General features: G+C 38.1%; 1 protein-coding gene across 1 annotated transcript in view; it reads left to right on the forward strand.

The window, feature by feature from the left end:
• Window positions 1-22984, forward strand: part of gabbr2 (gamma-aminobutyric acid (GABA) B receptor, 2) — a 186915-nt gene that overhangs the window by 113930 nt on the left and 50001 nt on the right. Inside the window, exons 4-12 of the mRNA XM_028460785.1 lie at window positions 78-179; window positions 3874-3939; window positions 4795-4983; window positions 5482-5724; window positions 12304-12364; window positions 17297-17377; window positions 18104-18254; window positions 18939-19071; window positions 20804-20911. Coding sequence (XP_028316586.1) covers window positions 78-179; window positions 3874-3939; window positions 4795-4983; window positions 5482-5724; window positions 12304-12364; window positions 17297-17377; window positions 18104-18254; window positions 18939-19071; window positions 20804-20911 — 1134 coding nt within the window. The remainder of the gene's footprint in view (window positions 1-77; window positions 180-3873; window positions 3940-4794; window positions 4984-5481; window positions 5725-12303; window positions 12365-17296; window positions 17378-18103; window positions 18255-18938; window positions 19072-20803; window positions 20912-22984) is intronic.

Here is a 22984-nt window from a genome sequence, read left to right on the forward strand (position 1 = left end):
TAGTGAATAGTAAAAGTATTTATTCCAACATTGCATCTCATCTGTTTTCTGTTTTTTTTCTCCATCTTCTCTCTAAGGTGCGGAATGATCTGACGAGTGAGCTGGAGAAGGCAGACATTCAGATTGCGGATACAGAAAGTTTCTCCAACGATCCTTGTGTGAATGTCAAGAAGCTTAAGGTAAGCAGTACAAGCAGCAAATAACAGCACTTATACATTTTTACTATTGTATTCAAGAAAGACCTTCGGTTTAATCATCTCCGCTCGTACCAAAAAACGAGATTGTAGTAACTACATTTTGTTGTATGGGCATTTAATCGGATTCCCTTCAAGTACAACCCAGGACGAGGAATAATTCATCCAGTAAATGTCTCCCTCTGTGGTTAGCAAAGCAGAGCAGCTTTCAGTGAGACTGCATGAACTCTAATGAGCACACTGTAATGACTGGGAGGTCTGCACATGACCTCTAATAACCTGCTCTGACTAATGGAAGCTTGATGGGCATTTAGGCAACACACGCGCACACAGATTTGATCGTTTTCTCCCATCTCCTGCTCTCACGGGTGAAATCCGAACACAAATAAGGTCATATTTGTCTTTCTCTAAATCTATATTTTATACCCGCAAAGTGCTCCAACATTTTCCGGGAATTCATACTGTATTATTCACCTGATCACGTGGCGTTTTGAATTTTAATCGCACGCATATACAATATTTCAAAGCTGAGAGAGACATATGGCGCTCTTCTGATCTGTAATTTGAAAACTTGACAACAGGGTGCACGTTACAGTAAACATAGGAAGAGAGTAGGAGCTTAGAGCGTGAGTGAGAATAGGAAGATAATCTGTCATTCCCTAAAATATATGTGTAACTCTGCATGTTGAAGGTTGACATTTTAATCTGACACCGCTCTTCCTTGATCAACTTTAAATATGTAAATCACTGGAAATCTGTTCTGAACACTTGGACAGGGAGGACGGGGTGCCTCTGACACCCTCATGCTCTTCCCCCCCCCCCCCCTTGCACATCACACCAACAGTGGTTTTGTCGTCTTTTCAGCAGCCACGTAATACGATGACAGCGCCGGCCTTTTTTAATGGCACTTTGTGCGCGGGGCAGAGTATGTGAAGCAAGAGGACTGCTGAAGAGGCCGTGGCGTCACTGTGTGATCTACAAATAGAGCTCACATCTGTGAAATTGTAGTTAAAATATTCAAACAGCAGACAGCCGTCATTGCTGCAGGGAACTGTAAAACATAGTCTTTCTTCATATTTTCAACCGCCCTCTGTTTTATTTCATCTCTTCTATGTCCCAAGTTGCTCCTGGATTACGTGACCACAAAAACACCAACAGAACAAAGGCAGACTTTAACACTTTAGCACCAAAACTACCGTCCCATGAGCGCACAAGCAACAAAAATAGCTTCTGTGTGTGGCACAAAAAAAAGCTGTAGCTGTAGATGGATAAAAATTTAACGTTTTTGTGACAGATGACAGCTGGATTTCAAAAGAAGGTCCCCATGAGAAAAAAATGTCCTGAAATCTAAATTAGAACCAAAACTATGTATTATTTAGCACTCTTTAATTATTTATTATACATTCAGAACTCATGCCCCTCAAGTGCCGCACACAACAGGTGGTTTTGTTATTTTTCAAGCACTCTACTTTTCATCACTGATGAAGCAAATACTACAAACATGCAATAGCATTACATGGAGATGGGATAGAAAAGATGCAATCCCCCCCAAAAATGAGATTGGGGGACACCATATGGTATATTCCCTCTAGAATTACCCCTAGAGTTTTTAAAATGTTAAATGTCAATCTGAGAGTTTGAAATGAATGTAGCTTTGTTTAAAAACATTTAAAAAATGATATGCAATTATGGGGCACCATTTGTTTTCTGTTAGTTTTGACCAGATTTAGAGCAGCAATATTTGTGGAATTTGTGACTTTTATTTTTTCTCGTAGAATTTTCGACAATATTAAATTTAAATGTTAAATATTAAATCTAAATGTTACATTTCAATACAAATGTTAGATCTAAATGCTAAATGTTAAAACTAAATGTTAAATCTAAATCTAAATGTCATGGGTGAAACTAAATATTTAGCTATTCACCAGAATTACCAAAATAAAAGCTCAAGATTTAATGTTTAGATTTATATTTAACCTTTTGATTTACCATTGAAATTGTATTTTTATGAGGGAAAAAATATCTCAAATTTCATAAATATTGCTGTAAATCTGGTCAAAAGTAACATACGACAATTCACATATATTTTTTAAAACTGGTTTTGTTGCTAAATGTTGTTTATTTTAGCATGCGCAACTGTACAATCGGTGCCCCATACATTAGGGCCAGTTTTAAACAATGGCACATTCTGAGGAAAACTGTTTTTCATAATAAATCAACTATTGATTATTGAGCCATATTTCCTTATTTTACTTTGTTTTAAATCGACAACCTAAAAAGCTGTTGTTTAACACTATTTCAAACTCTTTTTTTGTTTTTTTTGTTTTCTTTCAGCTACTTAAACTATCATTACAAAAAGTCCACTTTCCATAATGTTTAGTAAAAATAGATACGTATGTTGGTGAATATACACTTCCCCACCCCCCAAATAACAACCTCCTTCCTCCACCACTGAGTGTTATCAGTAAGGTTTAAGATTTTCTGCAGCTCATTACCTACAAAGATAGATATTTTTAAAGGTGCTTTTTAGTGCACTACTTAATGTAAATGTGTCAACATTGTGTTAACTATAATATAACATCCCTGTTGTTGTTTGTGGGATTGATCAATTATGAATTCGTATTTTTTTCATTTATCTCCCTTCAAAAATGGTTTGAATTTATTAGTAGTTAAAGATCAAATAAGGTAAAGACCTCCTTCATTTATCCCCATTGGGAGTAATGCATGTGTTACAGCAGCTCAAGGCAGGAAATGATAGTAACACCCCATGGAAAAGACAAAATGATCTATAGCATATAATCATATGCTTCACAAGGTCATCAAATACAGAACAATATTGTCAAACTCTCGTGTGTTTAAATCACCACTTTCACGTTACACACAGGTATTAATGCGTGAAGCGTTTTGGTTAACCCTTTTTTCAGAACATTCACCGTTACTCTCACATGAAAGCTTAAGCGATGATGGTAATTTGGGCCTTGTCATGCCTGGGTGCATCTATAATGCACTAACATAGCACACTCAGTCATGCCCCTGCCCACTATAAGTCTTCTCATGTGGTTGTTAAGCAGGATAAAATGTATAACTGGGGCAGTGGTCTTTTGCCATATAGTAGCTGGAGTCGTTTGGGTCAAGTGTCTAAGCAGCGCCTCACACTAACTTTATACACACTCTGGCTTAAATTATCATTCAGTTAAAAACCACTGAATGAAGTTACCTGCACTTATTGTAAAAGCTTTTTAAATGTGCTTATCATGTGCTTAGCTGTCTTTTAATGCATCCAGTTACTTTTTGAGGTGTTTCCCAAAATGTTTGGATGGGTTATGACTCACATAGTTTTCATTAAGTTGCACTTGGCTTGGTAAAATTCCAATTCTAAGTTAGGTCATGGGTGAAGACCAACCTTTCGTCCACTTGGAACCACTGACTTATAGAAATAGATTTGTAATAACATTTCACACCTCATTTGCAAATAAATAAAATGATGATTCACATATGTTATTTAATTAACAGCTTTTGTCATCCATAGGAGCCACATCAGTATTGATATTATTCTATTTATTGGTTTTAAGTGAGTGCGATTGTATGCACTTTATAATGCAACTAAGGTAAAACCCTTCCATCCATCTTTTTAAGGTGAATAGTCATTGAATTCATGTTTTTTAATTTTTATTTTCAGGATAATGACGTGAGAATCATCATTGGCCAGTTTGATGAGAATCTGGCCTCCAAAGTCTTCTGTTGTGTAAGTCCTCTATTTACTTCTATTACTTACTATTAACATTTTTAATTAACATGAGCCTAAACGTGAGATCAACTTTCCACATCTTTAAATTTAGGTAATTACGGTGCAAGGGTACCGTCAAACGTTTGCATTTGTGGATCTTATTCCTGTGGATGTAAATCTCATTCCAGTGGACATGAATCTAACATGATCAATTAATGTCAAAATGAAGTCACAGGCATTAGTTGTTGATTAAAGAGCTGCAATGCTAATGCTGCGTTTCAAGTTTCAACCAGTGGTGGTGGCACTAATCCATTAAAATACTGGATCCCAACGATTGAAACAGATGTCGAAGAACAAAACATGTCAAGTCACGTCCATGCAAACACTATAATATTGTGCAAAAAGCATGTAACAACATAGTAGAAGGAGATTAACTTAAACTGATTTAGATTGCTTATCATTTTATGTGACATTTTGGTGCAATGTCCCAATTCTTCTTCTACATCTTGAGTTAAACAGCGGTTAGCATCCAGATTTTTTTATGCATTACCACCACCAGTGTTTGGAACTTGAAATGCAGTATTTGCATTACATTTCTTTAAGCAACACATAATGCCTGACTTTGTGGGTAGTTTTGACAGTAATTTATCGCATCCACCGGAATGAGATTCATAACGACAGAAAAACTATCCACAAATTAAACTGTAGTTTGGGTACACAAATTTTACATGTGCACACAAAGCTTATCCCAATGACCTTACCCGTTAAAATTCATTCTCAGTTACATTTGACTCAAACCATAAAATCTCTTTGTTCAGGGAGTTTCTTCTCATTGTCACATTACTCTAACATCTATTTTTTCTGTCCCATTAGGCATATAATTTAAACATGTTTGGTAGTAAATACCAGTGGATTATTCCTGGCTGGTATCAGGGCAACTGGTGGGAACAGGCCAACACCACCAACTGCACCACAAAGAAGCTGCTCACGGCCATGGAAGGTTATATTAGTGTGGACTTTGAGCCTCTCAGTGCAAGACAAATCAAGGGCATCTCAGGCAGGGTGAGTAACACACACTTTACTTTTTTTTGTTTTATATTTTACACTGGTGAGAAAACTCAAGTGAAGTTTAATGAGCCGGGCAGAGCTTAAACTTTGACTTTAATTTTGTCCCCTTTTGTCATTTTTAATTTGTTTAAAAAAAACTTTTTTTTTACCTCATCTGATCTGGATTTTTCCAAAACTTTTTTATGTGTATAAGCAATTGTTGAAAGTACTCCTTTAATTGGATTTATTATTATTTGTGGAAGAATCTGAAAACTATCCAATAAAAGCTTCCCAGATGCATATTTTCAAATCCAACCAACCTCAAGCCTTAAATTATGTGAGCTCTTCTTCTGAGACAACCTGATTTTCTCTCCCTTTCAACTTGAAACGATGTCAAAAAGAAGACGTTTATCTTGAGCCAAAATGCAAGATTATGACATCTTTGAAATATGGAAAAGCACCTTAATTAAAATGTTCTCTCATCTAACACTCACCTGTCTTGCCTGTTTTCAGACCCCTAAGGATTATGAAAGGGAGTACAGTCAGGAGCTCCAACAGAAAGGTGTGGAGGCGAGCAAGTTTCACGGCTTCGCCTATGATGGGATCTGGGTCATTGCAAAAACGTTGACTCGAGTCATGGAACTACTTCGGATCAAACAGCGGCAAAACATCTACCATAACTTCACTGTGGATGATCGAGAAGTAGGAAAAATGGTCCTGGATGTTATGAATGAGACGAACTTCTTCGGTGTGACGGTAAATTGCTAATTAATAATAATACTAATACATAAGTTTTATATAGTGCTTTTCAAAAAAAAACTCAAAGACACTTCACAAAATTGAGATAGACAAACGAAAGAATGGGAGTGCTGTTGTATGTTGTATGCGAGCTGAAACAGGAGAGTTTTGAGCAGTTTTTTGTAGGTGGTCAGTGAGTCCGAGTTTCTGATGTGGATGGCGAGTGAGTTCCAGAGGGTTGGGGCAGTGATGGCGAAGGCTCGATCCTCCTTTGTTCGGTGCTTTGATTTGGTGATGGGTTTGAGAAGGTTTAAGTTGGCAGAGCGGAGGTGACGGGAGGGGCGGTGGTGCTGTAGGAAGTCTGTGAGGTACGGAGGGGCTAGGTTATTGAGGGCTTTGTAGGTGATGAGCAAGACTTTGTAGGGGGAGCAGTGAAGCTGTTGGAGAACTGGGGTGATGTGGTCTCTGGAGCAGGTGTGGGTGAGGAGGTGGGCGGCGGAGTTTTCAACATATTGTAGTTTTTGTAAATTAAAGGAAGGGAGATCATACAGGAGGCAATTGCAGTAGTCGAGTCTTGATGTAATAAATGCATGGATGAGAGTTTCAGCAGCAGATGTGGAGAGGGTGGGGCAGAGGCGAGCAATGTTACGAAGGTGGAAAAAGGCGGTTTTGGTGATATGACGAATGTGGGGCTTAAATGTGAGTGTGGGGTCAAAAATGAAACCAAGATTACGGATCTGGGAAGAGGTGGTAACTGTATGGCCATCAATGGAGAGAGTGAAATCCTGAGCAGAAGGGAGGAGGGATTTGGGACTAATGACAATTATTTCCGATTTATTGCAGTTGAGTTTAAAAAAAGTTGGCGTTTATCCAAGATTTTATTGCAGAGAGGCAGTTTGTGATGATGGATACTGTGGCAGGAGTGATGGATCTGGTGCTGAGGTAGAGTTGTGTGTCGTCTGCATAACTGTGGAATTGTAGTCCGTGATTATTCTTTGTGTAAAGTAAACTGAAGCATGTGATGACCAAAAACTAATATAGGTGTAAATTGGAGATTAAGCACAAAAAAGAAATCATCTATGTGCATATTTTTGCAACTAGTAAAAAGCACCACAGCCGATTTATATCATAACGCCTAACCAAATGGACACGTGTCTGGAAAGCTCATCAAGGCCATATTCTCAGCTCTTATGGATGAGAAGCTTGTAAATCTGATGGTACTTAGAAAATGAGCCCTGAAGTGAAGTCATTTTGTGCAACAGACTCACTCCACTGCATTTAAGATTGATCCCAGTGGCATTACTGGTTACGAGCCAGAGGGGGGGGGGGGGGGGGGGGGGGGGGGGGTGTGTGTGTGTGTGTGTGTGTGTGTGTGTGTGTGTGTGTGTGTGTGTGTGTGTGTGTGTGTGTGTGTGTGTGTGTGTGTGTGTGTGTGTGTGTGTGTGTGTGTGTGTGTGTGTTCAATCTCCTTTCTTGCCGAGCTGTTTGCCAGATATCTCCTGGTCACTCGCAAAGGTCACTCAGTTATTAAAGGATAGCAAGCCGCTCCCCGCTGAGACAGCCAGTAGGCACACACACACACACACATTACAGCCAGACGTAGTTCCTAATATAATTACCAGTGGGTTTCACAAACCATTGCTGAGGAGGTGAATCGAGGGCTGGCCTCTGGCAAATTAATACATTGTTTTAAAAAAATTATGTATAAACTAAGGACAAAGCGGGTCTGAAAATGGATGCAAAACAACGGAAGTGTATTGCATTCACTTGAAAAAGAAAAATAATTTTTTTCTGAGTAATTAATTTTTGGGCTATTTTTTTCTGTTCTTCCAACTAATTTTTTGGTCTGTTTTTTTGAGTAATTTTTTTCTGTTTTTCATGCACATTTTTTCGCCTGTTTTTCGGACTATTTTATTTTCTGAGCGTGGAGGGCATTTGAAACAACAGATTAATTGATTTCTTCATTGAAAGCAAATAAGGCCGGCTTGTTTCATTTGGTAAAAATGTACTTTCATCTTGACATTGGGGGATAGTTTAGTCTGCCATGTTGATGGCATTACAGTTAGTCTATGGACTTTACGCAGGCACCTGAGGACTTTACGGTTGTTCAGAAGGAAAGCCCATTCAGATCTGCAGGACATAGCAACGTTTCTCCAGGATCAGTTAGACAGACATGTCATGTTCCATGGATATAAAATGATGCATTTGAAGCACATTCAGGCTGGCTACATGGTGACTCAAGATACAATCAGGAGACTGCTGAAAATACTGGATCTGTACATTGTGCAGCTGAGGCACCGGAATCCAAGCCCAAACTTTATGTGGCATGTTGCCTCTTATGATAAACTTAAACCGTACGGGATCTGCATCAATAGCGCAATAGATTGGTTTTCACAAATAGTGATATGACTACATGCTTACTCGACAAACAGTGATCCCAAGATAATCGCGCATTAGTTCATTCATTGAATGCAAATACGCTTCCGTAATAAACAACTTGTTGTTGACAAAAGGCAAAAGAGTTATGTGCAGGGCTTTAAAGGAACTTTTTAGATCACCAGCCAGCATGGCTAGTAGATTCTTTAAGTTACTAACCAACCAGATTTTCCACCAGCCAAATTTTTTCCTACAAAGATAAACTACATTATGAGTGCCACAGAATAGATTTAAGTGTTTGTTTTTTTTTTTATATATATATATATATATATATATATATTTTTTTTTTTTTAGTTGATTACACAAATACATTAAAATGGTAAAAACATAAACATTTAATTTAAAAACAATGTTGTAACAATGACGAAAAGGTGTAATATGGAACCTTGGGTGTGTCGGAGAAGTAAACCTTTTATAAAGTATATTCTTAACTTAATAAACAAACTTAACTCAGATGAAAATTGGATCCCTGGAACACTGATGAAGTTAGAAAGACTAGGAGTAATTAGTACTAAGAATTACACATGTACTTTAGAGAAAACGTGTTTTACTAACATGCACGCTCTTCAAATGTAAACAAATCCCACTCCCCACAAACTGTATAGTGCACATTTTAAAGGTGAACAAATGGTGGAATACCAGCCACTCACGAGCCAACATCCATTTAGTATTAAAACTCCTCAATCTCTTCTTTTCAGATGCTCTTACATCTTCATTTTCCCCTGTGTCAGCAGGAAGCCTTCCTTTTTTGCAGTTCAGGTCAAGCAGAGTCACGCGACTACACGCAATCCAGTTGCCAGATACACATTACGCTTTAAAATCTAAACACACAAAAACCCCCAAATTTTTGGGCAAAAAACAGCCCAATCTGGCAACAGTAACTTGTTGCCTCGTTTCTGCAGCCTGCCGATTCAAACAGATGCAGTGATATTTGTTTTTTTCTTCACCAGCCAAAATGACTAGTTAATTTTTTCCCGCATTTGGCGGGTTGGCGGGTGTTAATTTAAAGCCCTGGTTATGTGTGTTCACAGAGTTAAATAGTGTCTGGCTGTAACTGCTTCATTCGGGTTTGGAAGAGTTCGGGCTGTACTATGGACATGTCAGGTCTAATTTTTATGGCCCGATTACAGCTCTACTGTTCAATACTAGTGTGTACCGAGAGACGGATTTGCTAACAAGTAATGCTAACCTCCCTCCATTGCAGTGGGTGGCACATGGTAGCTCAATATTATATATTATATAAAATGTGGTGTACCATGGTTCACAAAAGCTTCTGTTCCTTTTTCCTGCAACTAATGTACTTCCAACTTATAATATGGGCACATTTAATTGTTTTTTTTTTCCTTTTTCTGTCTCTTGACAAATCTGAAAGTCTGTGACATATTGCTATAGATTAAACAGCAAACAGCATGAGTTGACAAGATCACTACTGGGCAGAATAGAAAGTGTTTGTAGTGTTTGCATCTGTAAATGATGAAAAAGAAGTTGTCTTTGGAAGCCAATTAAATGCATATTATATTCGTTTTGGAATCAATATGTTTGAGATCTGTTGATGATTATGGTTGTTCTTTGAATTATTTACGTGGAATGAGATGAAAAGCAAGGCCTTCTTACAGCACACATGCAAGAGAGAAAACTCCACCCACACAAGAAGAAATCTGAAGGAGGCAAATTCCCTTGTACAATGCATACGTCGTCAGTGCTATTTTTAAATTGTGAATCAAAAGCAACCATTACACAACTTGCATATTGTGCTTGTGAATGGTGTGTTCTGGATTTACTGTTCCAATAATCAATCTGCATTCAAACAAAAAAAAAACAAAGGAATGACCAAAGTCTGATTGTTTTATGTGGTTAGTGGTACAAATTCATTAGTGCTTGATTCACACAGTCTCTGCTATTTTATGTCACGTGTGATGAGCACACATGTACCAGGGGGACAAACCATGTCAGGTCTGATCTGAATGTAGTCCTGCTGCTGAATTGGTACCATGAGTCGAAAGGATGGACATTATCTGCTATTGGAATTGACTCGAGAGGACTATGTAAATGGTTGGATAGCAGAAATGTCTGCAATTGAAGGGGAGTATACAGGTTATGTTTTGTTTGGGTGGTTTATTTTGTGTCTGTTCAAAGTCACAGCTCCGATTCTTACTCAAACCTTTGAAACCCAAAGGATGTCACACCTGCATCCCACTGAGTGACATCTCATTTGACCCCAGATCTTCTCCTGCTGACAGTCTCTCTCACCTCCACGAACAAAGTGATACTTGGCAGCCTCCATCCTCTCCCCCTTGAAGACACTTACAGACACACATACACCTCGACACACAGTGATTGCTCTGTCAGCCAGCACTGGGACACACAACTGAGTGTCTTTTAAATCATAGACATTGCTTATTTGACTAAGTCAGTGCGCTCTAGAACAGTTACTGTAGCTGCAGGGTGCTTCATAGAGAAAGCTTTACCATTTCCTGTTAATGTAACTATTATTGCAACACATTACATTCCAATTAAGGGATTTGAAGTTGTTACTCAGTGTGTTTGATACATATTTGCCCCGTTTGCATACTTTGTGTTCACACGAGAGAACAAATTGGAGACTGAGAAACAAACGACTCTATTTCAATGAGGTTTGCAGGAGCTTAGCTTTCACTGATGCAAAGAGAAATTACACTGCTAATGTACAGCAAGAGCATGTGTGTGCACCTATGCTGGAAAACCAAATGCATACACTTCATCATTATGGATTTAAGTCAAGTTCCCCTATTTCATCTCCCATTGACTGAACACTAGAGTTATCTCAATGTAAGACCTAATGAGCTGATCTGAACCACGCTGCATGGAGTGGTACTGTCCTACTTACACTTGAGGTGTAATTGTGCATTGTATGAAAATGCCGTGTGCAGTGACAGCGATTTGTTAGCGCTGACAAGTCAAATGAATGCCATGAAGGGGCATAGGTAGCTGTTGTACATCACTGAGCTAAAAGCCACGGCGGATCGTCTGCGTCCCAGCAGGAGCCCACATGTGTGTACATCATCTGAGGCTCATAGGCAAAACCTGACACGTGCATCCGCGCAGACCCACACGCATCAGAACAACATCAAAGATACCACACAAAGACTGGGATTCAAACAAAGGGGAGGGATCCTGCTAAGCTACTTCAAAGTGGGCCATCTTTTGATGGTTGTGCTCTGTCCATCCCTCCCTTTAGCTTTATAGTCATCAACCACAGTACATTTTGAATGCTCATTCAACAGTGCAATATTCAAATTAGTCAATGTCACACTCCTTATTGTATAAAATCAGGAAATGTCTAAATTGACCATTACGTTTTTTTCTTTAATTCATCTTTGTCATTATTTCGCAATTGACATTTTCTCATTGTGTGGACAAGGCTTCAATAGGGACATAAAAATGTTTTTTTTAATGTGGTTAATACACTATTGTCGTTACATTTTGCTTCCATAAATGTGACCCCATGAGTCGAATAAAAAGGTTTTTTTTGTGTAGTGTGTGTTAGCCACGTAAGAATAAACATAGGTTAAAAAAAAAAAAAGTAAAGCATTACAATTAGGTGAGAAACGGACCTAACTGAACAGTCCTGGAAGATGAAGGTGACAGGGAATAGAGAAATAATGAGGTGGGAAAGAGACTAGATGAAAGAAAGACCACCAGTCAGTGGTCAAACCCCCGTTGTTATGACTGCACCTTAAGATATTGCCAGTAGTTAAACGTGCGTTGGCTGCTAGTACAATTTTCCATCCCATCGACTGAACATCACACACTTTCCACTTGCCAAAAACGTGAAACAATGGAAACAGCTTTTAAACACTGTCTGAAATCTGATGCTAAGTGAACAAACACAGTTAAATCAGGCGGTCTTACTGAACTGGTGCTGTTCCAAAGAAATTAGCAAATGAATTGGCAGGAAGATAATCTTCTTTCTATGAACGTATTCATTTTGGTCAATCTTCATCAAATGAGATTCTGTGCAAGACTTGATTCTTTTCTGCCAGTACGTGAGGATTGGAACATGATGCATTTTACCTGTTTTTATGCTAGATCCAGGTAATTCATTCATGTGTGTGTAGAATGTGCATTCAATATTGTTTATTTTCTAATGGTTTGTATTGTGTTTGTTTAACTCTCTTTCAGGGCCAAGTCATGTTTCGCAATGGAGAGAGAATGGGAACAATAAAGTTCAACCAGTTTCAGGGTATGCATAACACACCAGCTACTCTATATTAATATTTTCTGCTGTAAGGTCTTCTTTATGTTACATTTAACTGCATTTGAGTCATCCCTTCATTATTTCCCAATGCTTAAAATTTAATTTTTAACTGTTATGGACGCTCATTACAGTAAATCCTTTTCATCTCCACGTTCCTGCTTGCTCCTAAGTCAAAGATGTCCTAAACACCAGAAGTGAAAGTAATTGATTACACGTAATTGAGAATTGCTTTTATGGGTACTTGTACTTTTTTGAGTGCATTTCTAAATCAGTAATTCTACTTGTACTTAAGTACGTTTTAAAAGAAGTAAAGTAATTCATTACATTTCTACACCCAACTGTTACAGAGTATATTATTATTATTATTATTATTATTATTTTAAATGATCAATGGACATTGTGAAACTGCAAAACATGAAATAACCAGACAACAATCAAATGCATCACATCACGCCGACTAACCAGATGAGATGTAATGCACGGCGCTAAAACAGCATTGAATGGCAGTTATTTTCTCAGTTTTAGAGTTTTCAAATGTATCTATATTTAGAGCCTGAGAATTGTATAATTTTGAGTTGAATTGATTGGTGTTAGGGCTGGGTAATTTTGCCTAAAAAAAAAATCTCAAATTTTTTAAAGAAAAATTTGAGTTTCGATTTTTTTAATGCACTTAAAAATGACTGCAGACATCAGATATATTGTCAAAAGTGCTCTGTCATTCAACAATTTCAAGCTTTAACCCAGGTTTAAGCATAAGTGCAACAGTAGCTTAAATTTTCTGATTAAGAAATCAGATATCTACATATTTTATAACATTACAATTACAACTTCCCTTAGCATCTCAACAAAGTGCGAATAAAAAATTAACATGCCTGTGGCACACATATAGCCTACTCAAAAGGTAAACACATGTAAACAAAGAAGGGGCTGAATCACATCAGAACGCAAAAAAGTCTGAAAAAACAGTGGTGGGAAAAAAAAAATAATAAAAGAAAATATATATATATATATTTTTTTTTTTACTCGAATTTGCAAGATAAAAATTGGTTTTATCTACAAATTCAATTAATCGATTAAATCGATTTTTTGCCCAGCCCTAATTGGTGTTATCTTATTTAAAAAAAAAATATATATATATATATATATATATAAATGTACATTTTTTACAAACCTTTAATTTTATATTGATGCCTTTGTGGATTATAAACTAAGTTCCAATTGTGCAAGATTTGGTCTCTTCCTTTTTAAGTTTATACATGAGATGTTTACTGTAAATTGATTAAGAAGCCTGTGAAAAGGTAAAGTGTTAATTTCCCTGAAATTATTAAAATGATGTGTGTGTGACGTTGAGAGTTGGTATGTGCAGGCATGGTTCGCTTGTCAGTGGCACCATCCTGAGGTTGCTTTAAGATTTAGAGCCAATGGAGCTGGCCGAGTGAGTAAAAAGCCCAGAGATGGAATCTGAATGCAGGGGATTCCCAGACTGTATGTAGCCAAATGCATGGTTCAGCTTTCCTTTCCCAAACATCTATCTTCCACACTGCAGAGGGGCTTGATCCCTCTGGCTGCTTACATCCCCTAATGTGAGAGGAAAATACTGTGTGTGTGTTTCACTGTTGTGCGTTCTCTTGCTTAGGCTGGCGTGTGCATGTTTGTTTTCTTTTGACAGCGGTGCCAAAAAATCCTCTGTGATTAAAAGAGGATCAAACAGAATAGATATAGATCTAATATACAGTAAGTCATGTGTATGAGTGTACATGGATCATTCTGCATTGAAAGTAAAATGGAAACATACTGTTTTACTTTCAGCCACACATAATCACATGCATAAAAAGTAGTATAATGTAATTTTTAGTCTTCTAAATGATTTTAGTTAACATCCACAGTGTTCGTTTAGCCTTTCTGTTACCTCCCCATCGCTGCTTAACCTTTACTGTATCACCTCCCCCCACTTGTCGGGGATCATGGATTTGTCACCCTTTTGACCCACCAAGAGCCTGAGCTGTGTGATGAGGAGCACAGGGACATCCCCAGCTTGAATATTTCACAAGGGAGTGGTCCTCAACATGACCTTATCATCTGTCCTCATCCTCTTATCCTTCATTTTTACCCTGTCAGACTTTTTTTTTTTAGTCCAGGGCTCTAGATGACTCCTACTCCCTCTGTCTCCCATGGGAAATTGAGATAGACTGGTGTTGATTACACTGTTGGTACCTTTGAGCACAGGCTTCCTCATATATAGAAAAATACCTCATTTTTGTTGGGAAAGAAAAACAGAAATATATCTATATATATGCACTTTCGTCGTTTACATCAGGCCTTTATTCGCGTCCATCTTTTTGTTGATTTCAAAGTCAAAAATTCCAGATACAGAAAGCCATTAAAAACTGCCTAGAAGTTGTGTATGACTTTTATCACCACTTATGCCACCATATTTGTTAATGGTGCATGAATGGGTTCAAACATTGAAGTGATGAGAAATATTTTTTTACCCAATGCATGAAAATGGATCATTTGTCACTACAATTACATTAAAAATATGTCAATTTAATTAAAAAAATTAGTTCTATGCACAGCCATGTACATTGGAGTGCAAAAGCAGACTGATAATACATTTTCTGCATTAAACAATATATATATTATTTTTTTATCATTACCCTTGTGTATGTATCAAACATTTTTGTATATCCACTGAAAGAACGCACCAGCCCAATGTAAATATCAGTGAAATCAGGGTTTGTGGTCCTTCAGCCCTAATGATAGTGACTAATACATTAATATATTCCGCAACTTTGCAGGTTTACATTATTGACAGAAATGAAAATCAGTGAAAGGAAAACAGAAGTGCGGCTGTAATGCTGCATCTTCCTATTTTGTAACATTTGTTTTCTAGGACATTTCTGCAAAAAATGATGTTCAGTGAAACACACACGTACGGTTGCAGGTTGTGTGTCTGTACAGAAAGCAAAGAATCCAGATAATCTGTCCCATCTTCCCAGCCCTGTCTCTCCTCCCTGGTGTATTCTGTGAGCAATCCTTGAGTCAGAACTCAGGTTTGTCTTACAAGGTCATATATCTTATAATATTACACTTTAAAGAGCCATTGTTTCTCAAACAAAAATGAAAGCCTGAGATAGCTGAGGAGCTTTGAGAAAAGACATTAAAAAAAATAAAAACACTAGCAGAACACTTCAGATTGTAGTACCTGATGATATGATAACATTTGGATTTGATTACATATTGTTTACTTCAGCACTTTACTTATCTATTGCCTGATTGCAAGTCGCTATCATTTGATCCTTTAGATAATACAAACATAGCTTGGAATAATGGAATATTAAGGAAGGCATAATGATGCATTTGGGTCAGCCAGCCCATGTTCCCTGTCCAAAAAAGGGTGACACACCCTAAAACCAAAACCATCTTATTCATCCATCCAATAGGAATCACAGGTACACTCCCATTCAATTCTACAGTTAATTTAGACACTGCACTTAGCCCAACAAGCATTGTTTATGGGTGAATAAATCACTTGAGCACCTGAAGAAAATATGCAAGCGGTGGAATAAACATAAGGCGGGCATACACTGTGCGGTTTTTGGCCCATTTTGAACAGATTTTTCACTTGTACGTCTATTTTTGGGATCGGGCCGAGTCTCGGCTAAAACGTGTCGTGCATCATGTAGTGTAAATGGGGTCACGAGAAGCGATTCACACCACACAATCAGCTCCCGATCAGCAATCGTATGGTCGCAAGAAGCTCAGGCCTGTTTGAAATCCTGGTCGCATGTAGAATTGACGGATTGTACTGCCCACGTCTGTCCAGCCAATTCCTGGTCCATCACGTCGTCGACTTTTCTTTATGCTGAGCTGTCTATCCACTTCCAGGTTCTTCTTTTTCTTCTTCTTTTGCATTTCCACAAAGAAGACCCTGACGTGTTGTGTATGGATGTACAGTGTGAGCGGTCAGGTCGCGTCAGAGTGTCAGTCCGTCTAGTACGAGAACATAATCGTGAGCTGCAAACATTCAGACTCTGCAACTGAGACGCACAATTTGAGCTGGAGCTTAGTACAACGCAATTATTGCACAGTGAATGCCCACCTTTAGTTAACGGTCCAAACATACTTGGGCATAATGTAGGCATAACGGACTCCATGCAGTATGTCCGCACTCATCAAGTCACTGTATGGCCCATATTTTGAGCAGCACAGCCCACATGGCATACCTATTTCAAGTGTGGACAGAATGTGTTCTTCCTAAACGCGAGCCGACGTACCTTTTGTGCTCAGGACTGTGCTCACCTTATTCAGTTGGATAAACTCCCTCATTATTCCAGGCTGTGGTTCAGAACAATATAGGTGACTGAGCGAAGAGTTGGTGTTCCTCACTAACACGCTCAGAAGAAGAACCGTTGCACTGTTCGGCACGGTTGCGCACAGTCGTTGAGGTAGAGAGACATTTTCACATTTCATTGTCTCGCAATGATGTGTCGTGGTCGAGGGGATGTTCCTCTCTATCTCCCTGCTTGGCTCTATGCTGCTTTGTTATTTCAATCTGTGAAAGCAAGCTGAGGAGTGAGGCTTTGGACACTGCAGGCTAATGCCAACACCTGCCACTGCGCCGCAGGAGGAGTACTGCGTCGCCAACCCTATCTCACGGGAAAACGTGACACTGTCACGAAAATGAAAATCGATTGTTTCATGCGTGGAAGCAGATTTTCAGCAGATTTGCTGTGCTGCAAGACAGCCTTTTTATTTCCTACTGCACTGCAACAAATGTCAAGGAAAATTGATGCTGTGGCTGTAACTGTAGTGTACTTTTTAATGTTTCAGTACTGTGAAAGATCACCACCCTCTTCTGAATTGCACTTCATTGATTCACAATTGTAAATGTGTTTTTTTTGTTTGTTTTAACAGAGGGTCGGGAGGTGAAGGTTGGCGAGTACAATGCTATAGCTGACTTACTGGATCTCAACAACAACTCCATAAGATTTCAAGGTATGACTATTTCAACGTGTGTTTGTGGTGGCTGTAAATAAAACAGTCTTGTTTTTATCCACAGTTAAGTAAAACACTTTACCACCTCAGTACTCTTCTCCCTCGAACCCAGAGAATGCTCAGCTAGCACGAGCACTCAGTGTAGTGACACTACGGCTGTAAACTGTCCTCTGTCCGCTGAATTATTTACCAGTCCATTTTTCACTCTTTTCATGTATGCTTGTGATGACACATTTGCTAAATTGTTTGAAGCCCATGGCTATTCCCCCACTACCACTCCATCTTCTCAGTGCAGACACTTTATTATAGACTGTTCAATCTGAAAAAAAGTGTGCTCCATCTCTCCTGACCACAGTAAGTGGAGGTGTGTAACGTGATGCCACAGGCATCGATTGGAACAACAGAAAGGAAAGAAAATAGAGCAAAAGATAAGAAAGTGCAGAACTCGACCACAAAATCCTGACTACAGGGCATTGAGAAAAACGTTCTGTTAGCGGAGGCTGAAGAACAGTGGTTTAAAATAAATTCATGCCTGCTGCACGGAATGTTGCTATTTTGAGATTGAAGACAATCAATATCAAAAATAAGACATCTTTTTTTGATACATATAAACAGATTTTCAAATGAGTATGTGTGCCTTTGTTTTAAATGCTAAGTTACACACATTAAACACATGAACTCACACATTTGGTTTACTTATTGTGTTTCTTCTGTTCCATTCTGCAGGCGTAGAGCCTCCCAAGGACCGTACATTTGTGCGTCTGCAGCGCCGGCACATCAACGTGCCCCTCTACAGCATCCTGTCCACCATCACCATCCTGGGCATGTTAATGGCCGGGGCCTTCTTGTTCTTTAACATTAAGAACAGAAACCACAGGTTAGAATCTGCTATCCTAGAATCTGGGGCGACCATGGCTCAATGGTAGAGTAGGTTATCCAGTAACCGAAGGGTTGGGGGTTCAATTCCCGCTCTATCAAGTCATTGTCGCTGTGTCCTTGGGCAAGGCACTTTACCCACATTGTCTCGCATGAATGGGTATAAATTGTACATGAATGTTGGTGGTGGTCAGAAGGGCCGTAGGCTCGAAATGGCAGCCATGCTTCTGTCAGTCAGCCACATGGCAGCTTTGGCTACATTGTAGCTTACCACCACTGTTGTGAATGAATAATGGTTTCTGTACACGCTTTGAGTCCCCTCAAAAAAGCACTATATAAATCCAAGCCATCATTATTATTATTATCCTTAAAAATCCAAGATCAAACGTTAGCTCATATAAAGTATACTCAGAGTATAGAAATGTATGAACATGTAGTGTAAAGCTCAACTTAATTGGGGGTTGGTTCTAAGGAATATGAGGTGTGCAGGTGAAAGAAAGACTAAAGAGTTTAGGTAGACTTAATAGTATTCAAATGGAAGACTAATAAAGCAGGACAATGTTGATTAACCTTTAACTCTTTTGTAGATTCCTATCACTGCATACTCCACTCTATCTCTTTTTATGATTATGTTTTACATATATGTATTAAATATGATCATCTTTTTTTTTTTTCCCTCTTTCAGGCTGATTAAGATGTCAAGTCCCTACATGAACAACCTGATTATCTTGGGAGGAATGCTGTCCTACGCATCTATTTTCTTGTTTGGTCTCGATGGTGGTTTTGTTTCTGATAAAGAGTTCGAGACACTGTGCACAGTGAGTTCTCTCAATACTTTGCTCTATCTTATCTTTAAAAAAAAAAAAAAAAGTCTTTCTGAAATTTCCCGAGATCAAAAAAGGATATCTAAGTTTTAGATTAAGCCAGGGGTTCTCAACTGGTTTCACCCTGGGACCCACATTTTGCCACGGTCATTAATATGCGACTCAATTCATCAGGCCAAACTTAGTTTTTCAAAAAAACACTGTTGAAATCACACATTTAAAAAGGATTATGTATAGTTTCCTGAGAAACATGCATTTCACAGCATGCCTGTCAAAAAAAAGTTTCTTTCAAAATAAAAGAGAAGTCCAACATAAGAGACATTGAATATATATATATTTTTTGACCAGCTGTGCATGACCCACCCAGTTCAGGTCCTCGTCCCACTTTTGGGTCCCGACCCACCAGTTGAGAATAACTGGATTAAGCAATACATTGCAGAGCCTCCAAATGGAGTTTGAACTTGCATTTGTTGTATCTTTAGTTTTCCTCCCCAAACGTTCTTTATGAATCCTTCTAAAAGTGTTTTGGTCAATTGCAATGCTGCAGAAATTGCTTTCAGGTGGACATTATGTTTATAAAATCTACCTTTTTTGAGGTGCAACTTTCTATGTGATGCACAGAAAAATTACACACACACGAAATGCTAATTTTATCTCCTAGCCTTTTTTTTTATTAAAAATATTTTTTTACAGGAAGTGCTCTTACTTGTATGATTTAAAAAATTGTCTGTAATTATTAATTTGAGACTAACTGCTCCTCTCTTTATCACACAGGAAGTTGGGCCTATAGTCCTGTTTATAGTGGTGCATTGAAAATTAAGTTAATATTGCATTAAAAAAAGTCCATTCAATGTGAATAATTAATTTTTGACATTCAGAAAATTGTCAAAAAATATGTATTTATCTTGTTTGTTTTAAATGTGTTAAATGTAACACCAAGGAAAGACTCACCTGATATAAACCAGCATCTTTGTATAAAGTTGATGAATTCCTCACGTTAAGTTTATCCTTTCACGTAGCATTACTGAGTGACCACATTGATGCTGGATTAATCAACGAGTTTTGATTACAGAGCTAACTGTTTAACACTGAGATGCTAACATCTCAGATCCATAGAGGTTACACATTAGCAAGGTGCTATTGGGGGTTTGCTGCAAAGCTAAAACATTGTTTTTTTTACACAGGCATTTTGTGTCAGTTATGCAGTATAGCGAAGTGAATAGAGTTTTTTTTGTTTTTTTTAATCTAACATACTGCAGGCTTTTCTCCCGTTTCACATGGTGATGGGGGCAAACATACAGATGTAGATAGTATTGGGAAAACACAACACATAGATGCACATCTAAAATGTTTTTATTAAAAGTAGGAATTAACTTCACATTTGTACACAGATGCTGTATCTATAATAAGATTTCCTCTGTTATTTAAATTTCAATCTTTTAAAGCATGTCGACAGCCTTCTTTGTACTTAAGAAGCAAGAGGTCTGTATTTGTATTAGATTAAGATGAAATGCTCCAAGGACTGTGACAGCTTTATAGCACAAGATGTTCTCCCACAGCTCCATTCGTGAGAAAATAAATCTGTCCTTACAATGTTAATTTAGAAAAAAATTCTTAGAAAAGGATCTAAACAGCTGTCAGGTCAGATATTGTTTCCAGTGTTGATCAGCAGTTCATGACATAAACAGCGTGCCCTCGTTTTTTTTGTTTTTTTTTCTTGTTACAGGTCCGGACGTGGATCCTGATTGTTGGGTATACGACAGCTTTTGGTGCGATGTTCGCCAAGACATGGAGGGTGCATGCTATCTTCAAAAATGTGAAGATGAAGAAAAAGGTAAAGACCATAACAGAACAGATGGTTGTACTATCAATTTAGTCATTGGCTTGATTTGTTGTTTTTACTTGCATTACACATTAAAATGCCAAGCACTGGTTTTCCCCAAGCTTAAATAACATGTAAAATATTGACATATGTTCCTGAAAAAGCGTCTCATGCCTTTTGAAGCCTTAACATTGCTGTATGGTTGATCAAACCCAAGTTTTAAAACAAACACCATGAAACCCTGCATGGCAGCACCTGGCACCTATTGTAAGGCATCGTTCAGAAGAAGCAAAAAAATGATCTGAAGATTTAAGTCTCTTATAACATCAGACACAATCGGTTTCACTAGCCCAGTCACAGAAAGTTGTGCCGAGCTCTGAGTGTTGACCACTTTGGGGTGATGGACCTTATTCCACCATCTCCGTCACTCAGTTTTTCTGCTTTGCTCCCTCGCTCTTTTGCATACTGAAAGTTGTGTGGGTGGCCTGCCAGAGAGACGGCAAAGATGGAGGGAGGAAAAAAGGAGAGGATCAAAGAGTGGAAGAGGTCAGAGGGAAACACGGAGGCAATAAGGCAAAGCAGGATGAGAACACACGATGATCCCAATGGCAAAGAAAGATAATCAACACAATGGAAGGAAAAAACAAAGAAGTTACCAAATAGGATGATGTTATGAATAACCTGTATTGGTATTTAGAAAGAAATGCACAGTCGTTACAGAGCTTCCCTTTAATCTCATGTTTGACTCACACAAACTGCCTTCTTTACATTTCTGTCGTCGCCTTGTTATTTTTTTTTGGGAGGTTTACTCAGGGAAAACAAAATAGTTTTACCTTTGCGCTCAGGCTACCTCTTCGAGCACAGGAGTGCTCTGACCTTACTCAGCCAATTATTTCTGCCAAGCTCTTTTCTATCAACCTCTTTCTCTTGCTAACAAAGACATAACAAATGTTTCTTTAAAAGCACTATTCGCCACCACTGCACAGTTCATCTGCTGCCTCTCCGCTGGTTCAAGTCCTGGGTGTGTGCGCAGGATGTTTACGTCCTCCCAATTCATCCCCATCAAGTGCAGGGGCTTTGCTTTGAACGAGTGATAGTTGCTGTCAGTTCCCTGAAATGTGTGTTTGCAGCCATCAGAGGAGGGAGAAACCCAAATGTTGGCCAATCTTAGGTCTATGGCAACAGAGCAGCATTACTCACTCCTTTACTCGCTCTTCTGTTTATTTAATCCTGTGTATGAATTTGCCTTGAGGATGAATGAGGTATGACTGCATATACCTCTCACTAATTAAAAATCAATAGGATTTCACTTGTGCAGCAGGCAAACCATCTTCAAAAAAGCTCCAACCCTGAGATCAAAACAGGAATTCCCTGCATAGAAAAATGGAAAAAGCAAATACACAATTTGCTATGGTATGAACTTTGTTTGTGATTTTTACTGTTATTTAATGATATGTGTTTACACAAATGTATTTTATACATATTGATAAGGGGAGGTGAAAGTAATGGATTACAATTACTCACATTACTGTAATTGAGTTGCTTTTATGGGTACTTGTACTTTTTTGAGTGTATTTTTAAATCAGTAATTTTAATAATTGCATTTCTACACCCAAATGTTAGAGTAAATTATTTTTGTTTTTGTTTTAAAATGATCAACGGACATTGTTGTCTGGTCATTTCATTTTTTGTAGTTTCACAATCAAATGCATCACATCATAGCCGACCAACCAGATTAAACTTAATGCACAACGCCAAAACAGCATTGAATGAAGGTTATTTTCTCCGTTTTAGAGTTCATAAATGTAGCTATACTTAGAGCCTGAAATTTTTTTTTTTTATTTTGCATTAAATTAATTTGTATTTTATTTCAAAAATGATTTTATTTCATACAGATGCCTTTGTGGAAAATTAATTAAGCTCCAATTGGGCCAGATTTGGTCTCTTCCTTTTTAAGTTTATACATGAGATGTTTACAGTGTGAAAGGGAACCGTGGCAAGATTTATTACCAAAAAAAAAATGTGGGGGGTTAAAGTAACTATTAACTTGAGCAACTTTTTACTTGTGCTCGAGTATTTAATGTA

The sequence above is a fragment of the Gouania willdenowi genome, chromosome 11 (genome assembly GCF_900634775.1).
Source record: "Gouania willdenowi chromosome 11, fGouWil2.1, whole genome shotgun sequence".
In the NCBI taxonomy this organism is placed as follows: Eukaryota; Metazoa; Chordata; class Actinopteri; order Blenniiformes; family Gobiesocidae; genus Gouania; species Gouania willdenowi.